The following is a 12,406-nucleotide window of genomic DNA, read 5'->3' as shown; positions in this document are numbered from 1 at the left end:
TATCACTTAGCAGTAAGAGGGAATAACTTAGAAAAAAACAAAACTAGATCCACTCTGTGTGATGTTGCTAATTATTTGGTAGCTTCCTCATAGATTTTTATTCCTCAGACTAAGGAGTCCTTTATCTGATGTCCAAAATACCCACAGAAAAAACAGAGTAGCCTTGTAAAACCAAGCTAAAACAGACAAGCAACTTTGTTCTCAAGTGTGGGTCACACCATGGCATAACGTCTAGTTAAGTTATTATTTCTTGTTTAAAATCAGAAAGCTGTCACACAACTATAGCACTTTCAGAACAAAATGAAGACTGGTGAATGCAAATACATTGATGTGCTTATCAGTTGCTTCTTTAAAGGGAAGGATCCTTCAGCAGAGGTCAAGATAAGCCTCTGAGAAATAAATGTGAACACCATGCCATCACATCTGACAAGGTGACAAATTTGCACTTTTCTCAGGCTCACCCAAAAGTATTACTCAAGAAGACAGTAAACCCAGTGCTTCTACTCACACAAACTGGTTGGGTACAAAGAGCTCCTTTTTTCCCCGACACGTTACAACAACGTACATGTTCTGTTTACCATTTAAAGTATCTTGTGGAGAACTGCATGTTTTAAAAAAGCCAATTCCTTGCCTAGATACATCCCCACTTGTGGAAGGATGTAACCCTCTTCCATCTGTTCCAAAGAATGACTTTCAGAGGAAAAGGGGGTGTTGTAGGTTGCTAAGTATAAGAAAAAAAAAGAAAAAGAAAAAAGGAAAAAGAAAAAAGGAAAAATCCAAAACTACCACACATACTCCAGTACTTTAATCAGTTTATCATTAAGATTAGATAAAGTGTCTCTTATGGAAAAAAGCCTTTTTTTTTAAAACTCTGCCTCAGTGTGTGTATTTATGACTGGTACAAAGAACATTGCCTTAACCAGGTCTTTCCATCCTTTCAAAATATTTTCATGCAAATTCAGAAAAGAGAGACTGCATTTCCCCTGGGACAGTGAAAGACTCAACTGAAATAGGAAACTTAAAGGCAATACAGGATGTTTCTTAAGGATAAAAATGTGTCTCTTCTTGATCTACAAGGTGATCTATAAATGCTTTCTGAGGAAAAGCATCCACACAGCCTTTTTAAATAGGTTAGGCATTCCTCTTCCTCAGGCTCTAACAGACCTATTTGAGAAAGTGTTAGGAAAGAAAAATAGAAAATCCCAGTGATGAAACTAAAGGAAATTTTTGCTAAGACCACGTATAAAAAAGGCACCATGCTAGTTCTAACCTATCATTACAATATTATCTGAACACCTTTAGTGTTTTGTCAAGACAATGATCCAACACATACATTTCTATTAATAAAAGTGATTTCCAATCTGCAGTGCAAGTGATCTCCATGTCAAGAAACAAGTCAACACATTTTTCTGAAGACAGAAATTTAAATGAAACACTACAATGTGTAACTGTTAACATCCTGAATGACAACGTGGTGTTCATAAGGAGAAGTGTCTTAGACTTATGAATAATGAGATTTGGGTCCTGCCTCTTTAACAGCAGAAAACAGTTTAAAAATCAGTCTTTAATACTTTCTCAAGTTCTTCTGTTTGCACAAGACATTAACTCCGGTCTTTTCATATATATAGTTTCATGTGCAAGTCCAAATATGCCATTCCATTCTTGGACTGTAATTACAAAGCAATTCTTAAAATGAAAGGCTCTTTATGCTGTACACAGATGAAAGTTTTCTGACCATCTCCCAGCTAGACTTCAGCAAGCAGATTTTTGATTCCAAATTAAAAAGCTGATGCAGTTTATGGATGTCAAATAACAAAAGACAAGCAAAAAAATCCTCAGATTATACAGAATGCAGCCTTGTTGCTGGTAACTCAAGTATGCCATTCCCCCATTCTCTACCTCTGATTTTAGATACTTCTTAGGTACTCGAATGGTTCTCTTATCAACTGTCTAGTGAAATACCTGATCATTTAGCTGAAACACAGACAGAAATATGCTTATTTCAGGTAAATAAATTCCAAAATACTTTCAGAAAATTCTTCAGTAAGTGAACAAAAACTTTTGAAAGTTTTAGTTTATTTTATTTTTGGGGAGGAAGTGTAATGGTATCTGTTTGCAGGTGGGTTTTTTTAATAAGCTTTAGAAGTCATAAAATAGCAGAAAAAAGAAAGAGAGCAACAGAGAGCAGAATCAATAAGTGTGTTTCAGTACAATACTCCAACAAAGAGGAAAAATCACCTGTTGAGACAAATTCAAATAAACCTGACTTTAGGTTTAATTGTTTGATTCTGTTTCTGTAACTTAAGAGCTGCTTCTACAAATACATTACTTGGACCCAGGGAAGTTGGGAGCCTTTTTTAGAGGCAATGATCTTTTGGAAAGGGGTTTACTAAAAAGTCAAGTGTTTCATAGGTTACCATAACAACAAAGTGTAACACTGAAAAGCCCCTTAATGACACATTCTTAACCAAAATCAGTGTATTAAGAATGGCTATCCTGGAGCTCCCAGCACGATAACTAAATACCTGCAAGGCAAAGGTACCAATTTTTTTCACTACCTTGCTCAGCCTGAAATAGGAATTACATCACTGCCCTGATAGACTGTAGGAAAGTCTGACTAGACTGACACAGAATTTGTCTAACAATTGTGGATCAGAGTTACTTCAGTTGGCTTTAGGATCACCCAGTCCCAACACTCCATAACCTTAAAGTCTTTGACCAGATTAACTTGGGGTAGTGAGATTCTTTAATGTAAATCTAAATCCTATGACCTCTTCCACCACCCATCTTCTCAAGCTGCCATTTCTCCAGTTAAACACCACTATCAGCAGAGGTCAAGATTAGAAAGAAGCCTTTAGCTTTTAGATAGCCCAGGTCAAATCTGACCCAGGTTTTGAACAGAATGACAGCAAGACTGCTCAGAAAAATCAGCACAGGGAGAACCACTACTGAGAGCAAAGCAATAGGTGATACATTGAATCCGCTGCTTGAAGCACAGACACTGCTGTGTTTTGCGCCAGTTACTGTGGGGGTTTATCAAGTATGAGGCATAACAACAAAATGAGGGGTCAAAACTGCATGAAACCTCCCAGTAGGAAGGTGTGGATATTACAGGGAATGATGCAATCTGCTGGCCAGCTGCAGACAGAAATGGGATTTTTTAAACCCCAAATGGTTATTCCAACATTATAACCACACCAGGGCTGCCTAGTGGCTTGTCCATCAGCATCACTGCTGTCACACAAATTGGCAAAACGCTCCATTAACTCCTGCAGCTGTGTGAATACTAGACAGGCAATTGCCAAGGAAACACCAGAACATACGCTCACATGTCATTCTTCTCTCTATATCTGAGGTAACATGATATAAATGCAACACTAAATTCAGGAACAGAACCTGGTGGCTTAGGCAGGGCTCTAGGGAGAGAAGGCAGAGAGCACTGGGAAAAGTATGCTAAAGTGATGAAAAGGGCTCCAGGCTCAATGGCTCTCAAAGGGCAGAAACAATGGAATTTAACAGAACAGCAGCTCCACAAGTTCAAAATTAATGAATCGACAGAAAAGTGAGCAAACAGTCTGTGGAGCTGACAGCTGAAGTAGTGAGATAGTCATCAAAAGTAGAAGGACTCGCTTAGCAATTTATCATGGAAAATGGAGCAGAATCATTCCCTTACAGCATATTTGACAAAAAACATAAGGCAGACATGTTGCTAGTCCAGATAATCTTACAATCCAAATAATTTAAAATACTCTCCAACACGATCAGATCCCCATACAGAGATCACTGATGAACTGTGAAGTATTTGCTTTTGCCATGGAGCTGGTGCCTCAGTACTTCCAAATACCAAATTCCATTGCTTGCATAGTATTATAAACAGTTTTCTGCATAGAGAATTATCTGGTTCACTGGTTTTATTCTATTCCTGGTTGAATTAACAGATTTTTCACCAAAAAAAGCAGTAATACATTATCCCCATTGACTTTGACAAAAAGCTCCAATGGCCCTTATGGCCACAGACATTTCATCACCTACTGGAACGACAGAAAATAATCCAACCTTAAGTAAAGTTGGTCCACAAGTAACAAAAGAGAAACCTGAAGATTCAACAGCAACAATAAAAGATGAAGCCAAAAATTAGCAAACTGAAGCGGGAAAGGCCTGAAAAAACATACTGATGCCTTCTAATCTGAAGAAGGACATGGAGAGGACCATTTTGGTTTTCCAGTCCAGTGCCTGCAGTAATATGGCAATTGCATCAGGAATTCATGCGGAGTTTAATAAAACATCCTCTTACCTTACAATTTTTACCTGAGATGTTAACATAGCCTTTGCAAAAACCAAAATGAGCTGTTTTGTTAAAAACACCTGCTCCAGGAACCAGTCCTGTTTCATTAGGAATAATTCAGATCAAACACACTTTAATACTCATTGTACAAATTTTCCCAGTACCAAAAAAAACCAGAAATTGTTTATAAATACAATTTTATTCTACTTACAATTACGGATATTGTTCCAGTCAATTTTAGAAAAGAATGGATGGCAGCAAAGATCCTCATAACCCAGCCTTTCCTTCTGCCCACAGAGCAGGCTCTGGATCAGGTCAAGAAAGTCACTGCTAACTTTCACATCCTCTGGGAACTTCAGAAATCTCTGCATTAGAAAGAAATGGATTTCTGCTTGGTAGGAAAACAGGCTCAGAACAGGAAGATTAAGTTTCATTATTCTGAGATATGTCAGGTACAAAGGATGAATATTTATAGCACACAAATAAAAGCGTGGTGCATTTTATCCAAGTAGGCTTTTATATGCATTTACTGCAGTAAAGATAAGAACACAGGAACAACCATTCCCACCCAGGCAAATGGTATCCCAGGTCAGTATCTTATGCTGAACAATGGCCAATGGTACACACAAATGGAAGAGTAAAACAAGACATTTCCCCAGAAAATTCTCACAAACCTCCAAAGGGTGGGTCATAGGATTTTTTTAATTGGGGATGATGACACCTGTTACAAAAAATAACTTGATACCTATAATACCTATAATTTATAATATAAATACAACACAGTGCATATATTCCAAATATTTGATGAACATGACAAAGTAAGGCATCCATAAGCTTTTATGTAAAGCAGAGAAAAACAGCCTTTAGTTGCAGCCTTTTTACTTGAGAACAGGGAGGGAGATGTCTCTACCTGGAAGTTCATGATGTTATTGAAAGTTTTTGCTGAAGTGCCTTCAGTGAAGGGAGACCTTCCATAGATCATTTCATAGGCAATGACTCCAAGGGACCACCAGTCACACTCAGGGCCATAGGAGGCTTTGCCATCCCCTCCCAACCCTGTCAGCATCTCTGGTGCCATGTAGTCAGGTGTGCCCACAGGGAGCCTGGCATTTACCTGGGAGCAAAAATAAACCAAGTGAAATTACAGCACTTTCTGTTCAATGGCATCTTGGTAATAAAACAAAGGTTTTATATTCCCCCTCACCTCTTTTTTATTTTTTTAACAAGACAATTTTCAGCCCTCCATGTGAATTTTAAGAAAGCATTTTTAACCAAAGCTGTTTAGCAAATAAGCACCAGGTTAAGGAAACTGCTGATAAACAAAGAGAACTATTTGATATAAAGAGCCAAATTATCAAAGCTAATTGTTACTATAAAGTACAAACTGCTAAAGTAGAAAAGTAGCATCCCAAAAAGCATAGAAATACTAAACTGATGTTTGTTTTAAACAGCAAACACACTCTGCTTCAACTAGTATTAACAGGGACATCATAGCTGAAATTTCAAAAATGGTCAAGTTCAGACAGAAATATTTCCTGCCCTCATTACATTCTCTGTCATCCCTTTTACCTAGTGTTCATGATCAGCAAAGTACTATTATTTGAATTTCTGGACTGCTTAAAAAGGTAATTCAGGAGCCAATGCTACAACCATTTTTGTACTGAGTGGCATAAAGAATGAAACAAAACAGGAGGCAGGCTAACACAAAAACCTATGAGTGACCGAAGAGATAGCGTGAAGAAAAAATTTCAAAGGAAAATGCAATGCAGAGAAGCACTGAAAATGTAAGAGCAGGGAAAAACAGGATATTAAGAATCACATTACAAAGAAAATGTTATGGAAAAATAAAAACTGTAAAACAAGACAGAAATATGGTACAGAACTTCATGTTCTCACTTAGACACATTTAAATTTTAAAAATTTTCACTGCAAGTTGTGTGCAGTTACCAAAACTTACAAGCAACTTATAAAAAACTCCCCTGATTTAGATTTGATGCAGTACTTTGTGGTGAGTGAAGCCCAGAATATTTAAATGTGACTCATTTTGATCAAGAGCTCCCCAGTCTTCAAAGTTATGTGAACTTAGTTACAACAGGCACAATTTTCATTCCAACTATAAATCCATGTCCCCTTTAAACACAGCATGGAACAGCTGTAAGAACCTGTAGAAATATGATTTTGTATCACAGTGCAGCACCATGAGAAAGCAGACTTACCTTTACCTTTCTTGTGTATGAATATTTTATTAAGGAAATATGTATCTGCTGAGGGCGACAAAAGATACTTGAGCTCACGCTTGAAAAGTCATTCACAAATGGAAAAATACAATTGTGAATAGATTCCATAGTGGACAAGAAAGGCAGAAGAAAGAAGAGCAAGGTGTAATCAAAGAACAGATACCAAGTTAGTTTTCCTTTTTCAACTGGACTATCCAAACAAGGTACAGACAAAGTTTAAATCCACATTATTACCGTTTTGTTTACTGTCATTTTGGCAGCTGACCCAAAGTCCACCAGTTTAATGTGTCCTGTTCTGTCAATAAGAACATTCTCTGGTTTGATGTCCCTGTAAGCCAGAAGAAAGCAATCAGAACCTTTCCAGACGATTCCCTACTGGCACATCCAGATAACAGGATATCCCTATTCAGCTATACTCAACCACATGCATAAAGCCTTTCAAGTGGGAGCCTTTTTCCAAAAATTGCTCTGTTTCCAAGCAAATATGGAGGTATTACAGCTCTCCTTATTTCATGGAAGGTTAATAATTATTGACAGCAGATGAAAAGAGAAGGTGATTTTGCACCTCGACCACATTGTAACTGAGTTGCAGTAAAGTATTTTATATTTTTCTTCCCAAACTCCCTCACGACTTATTCTGCACATCTTCCAAATTCAGGCAGTGACCTTGCACTAGAAAGCCACAGCCCATGCTCTAAGTGTACTCACTACAAGCTCTTGGAACATAATATACTGCCTAACATTTCCACACCCTCAGAATGGAATAGTTTTTTGAAATACCAGTATGATTTGAAAATGCACACAGTAACAGTCTCCAAGCCCTGAGAGAAAACTCTGTGATATTTAACTACTCCAACATCCTATACTGCCCTGTTCACCGATCAGCACACAACCATTTTTAACAATTACATTAATTCCCTATAGTATTTGGTGCCAAAAGCAGCAATCCATGGAAAATATTTAAATTTTTTATAGTGCAACATTAAGGCTTCTTTTTACTGAGCATCCAGAAAAATGTATGTAACAATCCTTTCTTGATATTGGTCTGAACTTTACATCAAAGTTAATGCCCTGAGCTACAATTATAGCTGGGAGTCTGATTAATTTTCTAATTCTGTCCTCTGACACAGCATGTGAAATACTGAAAGAGGACAGAATATAGAAGCACCCAAAGGAACCTTGACATACCGGTGGACATAACCCATCTGATGGACACTGTGAATGGCCAAAACCAACTCTGCAAGGTAGAACTGCACCATATTCTCATCAAGCTGGTCCTCATATCTGTTTAAGAGTGACAGCAAATCCCCTCCAGGCTGATACTCCATAACCTACACACAATTTTAAAGGAACAGATATACAAGATAGTCCATTCAACTCCCCAGTATGACACTGGGCATATATCAAACAGTGCAACATAGTGCAGGAAAATTTACAGAAAACAAGCACATTTCAACCATCACATTATTCTTTAATAAACCAACAACAATGGTGTTCAATAGAGGAGAAAATCAAAAACTAGGCATTACCAAGTAGAGATTTTTCTTGTCTTGAAATGCATACTGTAACTGTGGAATCCATGGGCTGGTGCTCTGAGCTAATATGCTGCGTTCTTCCTCAAAAAATGACACCTACCAAAAAAGTGTTCAGTTACATCATGATGAGAGGGAGTGAGAATACATTATAATCACCTAGTTTTAGAAAAACTTGGCACACATCACAAAAAAAATTACACTGAAATTATTAAGTGCTGTTTCCTGAGCAAGTGCCATGTGAGGGTAGCACCATACTTTGCTTTCTTGTCAATCTGTGCCCCAGAAAGGGTAATTTTAGTTGGGTTCCATTTCTCCTAGCCCCAAACAATGCTGAGGGATATCAGGAGCAACCTTAGTGCACCATGTATTGGGAACAACTGATCCAGATATTGTATAAATTCATGAAGTCTCTCATGGAGTATCCCTGTCCTACTTGTCATCTCATGTCAGCAAAGATTAACTTCTGTTTCTCACCAAACTATGAGAACAACCTCCATTATCCCTTTTTTAAGTTTCCAAGTAACACATTTCTCAAGCTAGCGAGAGGCTCTCCATAAAAATCCAGTCACCACAGTTTGCCTTCACACCCACTCCTGACATTCTACTTTGCTCTTTAAAATAAAAAAAAACCTTAATGAATAGATTGTCTGAAAATTCAAACCATCTTCAACAAGATCAATACTGATTCAGTGTTTTCATTATCTGTTTTTCTTTTCTTATAATTAGATGGGAAACTCTTTACAACAAGGGCCATGTTTTGGTACCTGAGGATGGCACCTCACCCAACAGACCCATAGACTGTGACAATGACTTTTAAACACAGCAAAGCTACACACAAATTTATTGCTTCACTCAAATGCAGGATGTACTTTCTCAAGATATATTTTTAACTCAGTTCTAATAATAGTGACAGAAAGGAAGTGTTCAACAAATTGCAATTTATCCTCCTAGTCTCATAACAGAAAAATATACATACGTGCTCCTGTGCCAGCAAGGACTCCTTGCTCATCACCTTCATAGCATAGACATCACCAGTGACTTTCTCTCTCACTACTTTGACATCTGCAAAGTGACCACAGCCAACCACACTCTTTACTTCAAAGTCCTTCACACTGGGTTGCAGTTCCTTTAGTTCAGCGATAGCCTCTGCATCTATAAAAATAAAATACTTATTTTTACATTTGGCAACTGGCATTTCATAAAAAAGAGACAACATCGAAACTGGGGAATAAAATTTAAAAAGCTCCAGCAAACCAAAACTAAAAAAATCCCAACATTCAGTTCCAGATTCTCAAGAAATGTTAAATCTTTCCAGAATATGCTTCTTAAAAATAACAGCATGCATCAGAACTAGAAAAAGACTGTATCAATGCAGAGTTAAGTCTGAAATATGGTACATACAAAAGGATCAGGAAATGATAAGACAGTTCCCATGGCAACCATAATTCTGTCCCATTCATAACATCAGAGGCTGAGAACCTCTTTGGTTCCTAATTTCTTTCCAGCCATCCTTTATCAATACAAAGTACATTCTCTAAACATGAGGGCTTTACCCAGCAAGTTCTAGTCCAGGGGCAGGGTTTGCTCCTCTGCCTGAGGGAGGCACCAGTCTATTGTCTAACAACCAACCACAGGCATTTACTGCAGATATTCAGCTCAAGTCTTCCACTGACTAGTTCCAGCCAGCATGCCCTGTGATAATCAGTCACTCACAGGAGATTGTTCTAAAAATTCTTCAAACTAGCAGAAAATTACTGTCTGCTGATAATACCTACAAACCATTGGGCAGAATTATAACAGGGGGCACAACATGTTACTTGAAATCAAATGTCTTTCTGCTACATCTTAATGGAAAAATTGATGGAAATTTTCTTTGCTCTTCCCCAAAAGGAATCTGGGCACATTATCAATAAAATATTTACTCCTTTAGGACCTGTATTTCTGAAGCACAGAAATACTCTTTACAAGTTACACATGCAGAACTTGGGTAACACATGGAATCCAAAAGGTATTATTTTGAAAGAGCCAGAGATTACCAAGTTTCTCTCTCAAATCTTTTTTTCTGATAGTCACCACCCTGCTCTCAACTTCTGACATCCTTCTGTGGTGCACACTCAGAGCTTTGCTGTAGCCAGTACTCACTTTCCAAGAAAATACCACTTCAAATATAAATACGGTACAGACTAAGAAGGAGGCACATTTGAGTCACAGCACTTCAAAAGCCACTCGCATTTGATCTTCTTGGACCTGAACAAATCCTTACCAAGATTGCCAAGATCCCCTTTGCAGAGCTGAGTCTGCCAACAAAAAATCAGATGCTCAAAGTCCTGGGTTACAATCAAAGCAACTAAAGCATTACTCTAACATCCAGATTCTTAAGAACTGTTTTATAAAGTGACACCTGAAAATTAGTGTAAACAAACTTACACTTCTTGACAAAGTTGCCAACATGTTTAATTTTCATTAAAGCAGGGTTTCTGCATTCTTCAAAAAGAACAAATAATGAATCAAGGATGCCTTCCCGGGAGAGAGGAGACATCTGCTGTTGAGTCACAAAGAGTGGCTTCCCCTGGAAAAAAAAAGCAGCAACAGCAGATGGAGTCTCAGACAACAATGAAAAGCCTCAAATCAATAACAGATGTATAGAGCAGATAATATATATCCATTTTAAAATCACTACTTCAGAAATTAGGCAAATTATACAGAAGTGTGAGGTAAATATATCAACTCACTATGTCTATTTGTAATAGCTGCTACAGGTATTTTTCTTGTAGACAAAGCAATCCTTTAATGTTTCAAGCAACTAAACTAGCAGTCTCAAAAAAAGTTATGATTCAAATTTTAACAACCTATATCCTCCTGATGACTCTGATCTGACTGGCCTTTTCCTTGACAGTGCACAATGCAGGACTTTACAGGGTACAAACAATTGAAGAAATCAGCATCAACAGTAGCTCTGGAAGGAAAAGCTGTTGGACCTCAGATGATGAAAAAGCAGCCCCTTAGGTAAGTTCATCTTGGGACAAACCCACAGCTCCTTCACTCATGAAAAAACTAGAGATTACAGAAAGCAATATTACATATTTAAACGGAAAAATCGATCAGGCTAAAACATCAGCAGATGCACAAAACATAAGACCAGTCACTATCCACTGAATTTTGTGCAAACCAGGTACGCTTTGAACTTCACCCTTTTCTTTTACCCCAAAGAACAACTCAGGCATGGTTTCAGCATCAGCATGCAAAGCTGTATTTTGAGATCCTGGGGATAGACAAGGATAAAACCAAGATCAGCTGCTCCCAGGCCAGATGTCCTTCACCTGAAAGAGCAGATTTAGCCGAGACACTCGGCTGGTGAGGGGCTCCATTGGTCCTGCCTCGACTGGATTTCGGGCTCCACATTTAAACTTCAACATCTTTACAGCTTATCTCATAGAAACGAGTGCCTGAAAAAGGGAACAGGGACATTCAGGAAGCACTTGGCTGGCTGACTCTAAGCAAAAAATATGGATGAGAGGAGATGTAATTTAAGCAACATCTACTTTTCCTCGGGGACAAAATTTATAAGTTTAAAGGCTGGGAGCACCCCAGCAATTAAAGTGGGGAGAAGCACAGAAAGAATTACATTGAAGAAGACCCTCCGAGACCATCCAGTGAATGAACCCCACCGTGCCACCTTCCCCGTGGCACCCAGCGCCTCGGCCAACCTTTCCTTAACAACCTCCAGGGACGGTGACCCCACCACCTCGCTGGGAGGGCGCGGAGCCCCCCAGACCCCGGAGGTTACAGCGGGCAGACCAGGGTTCCCCTCAGAGCTGCCCCATCCCGAGCCCCGGGTCCCCCTCAGAGCTGCCCCGTGCCAAGCCCCGGGTCCCTCTCAGAGCTGCCCCATCCCAAGCTCCGTTTCCCCCTCAGCGCCACCCTGTTCCAAACCCCGTCCCCACCTCAGTGCCACCCTGTTCCAAACCCCGTTCCCTCTCAGGGTCGCCCCGTTCCCGGAGCCCCCCGGGCCCCGTCAACCCCCGCGCGCGCCCCACTTTTACCGCCGCCAGCGTTTGAACGGCGCGGTGGGCGTGGGGCTCCTGACGTCACTTCCGGTACGGCGGCGCGGGCCAATCGCGGGCCGACGGGGTCGGAAGCCCTGCCTGGGTGTGGCGGCGGCCCCGTGAGGGCGGGAGCGGCTGTGGGCTCTGAGGGGACCCTGAGGGGACAGTGAGGGGGCTCCGGTGCCGTGGGGCTTCCCCAGCTCCGGAGGGAGCACAGAAGGGCCTTCGGACACCGCTGGCGCTGCTCTGCCCTCACGGGTTTGCTCGCGCTTGTCGTGTATTTCACGTCCTTTTTGTTTGTTT

At 39.8% G+C, this 12,406-nt stretch overlaps 1 protein-coding gene across 9 annotated transcripts in view; it reads right to left on the bottom strand.

Moving 5' to 3' along the window:
• The window catches only part of CIT (citron rho-interacting serine/threonine kinase), a 68,022-nt gene extending 55,882 nt beyond the window's left edge, over positions 1-12,140 (bottom strand). For 8 of the 9 annotated variants that reach the window (XM_030958785.1, XM_030958788.1, XM_030958789.1 and 5 more), the window contains exons 1-9: positions 12,002-12,082; positions 11,378-11,503; positions 10,485-10,626; positions 9,034-9,209; positions 8,052-8,153; positions 7,711-7,853; positions 6,757-6,850; positions 5,196-5,399; positions 4,497-4,650 (exon numbers count right to left, since the gene is read on the bottom strand). In XM_030958785.1, the coding sequence (XP_030814645.1) occupies positions 4,497-4,650; positions 5,196-5,399; positions 6,757-6,850; positions 7,711-7,853; positions 8,052-8,153; positions 9,034-9,209; positions 10,485-10,626; positions 11,378-11,473 (1,111 nt within the window). In that variant the 5' untranslated portion in view covers positions 11,474-11,503; positions 12,002-12,082. The other variant, XM_030958786.1, reaches the window with a different exon arrangement.
• Positions 12,141-12,406: the final 266 nt, after the last annotated feature.

This window comes from Camarhynchus parvulus, chromosome 15, assembly GCF_901933205.1.
Source record: "Camarhynchus parvulus chromosome 15, STF_HiC, whole genome shotgun sequence".
Lineage (NCBI taxonomy): Eukaryota > Metazoa > Chordata > Aves > Passeriformes > Thraupidae > Camarhynchus > Camarhynchus parvulus.
Note: the sequence above shows the minus strand (reverse complement) of the source record. Positions and strands in the feature narration are given on the sequence as shown.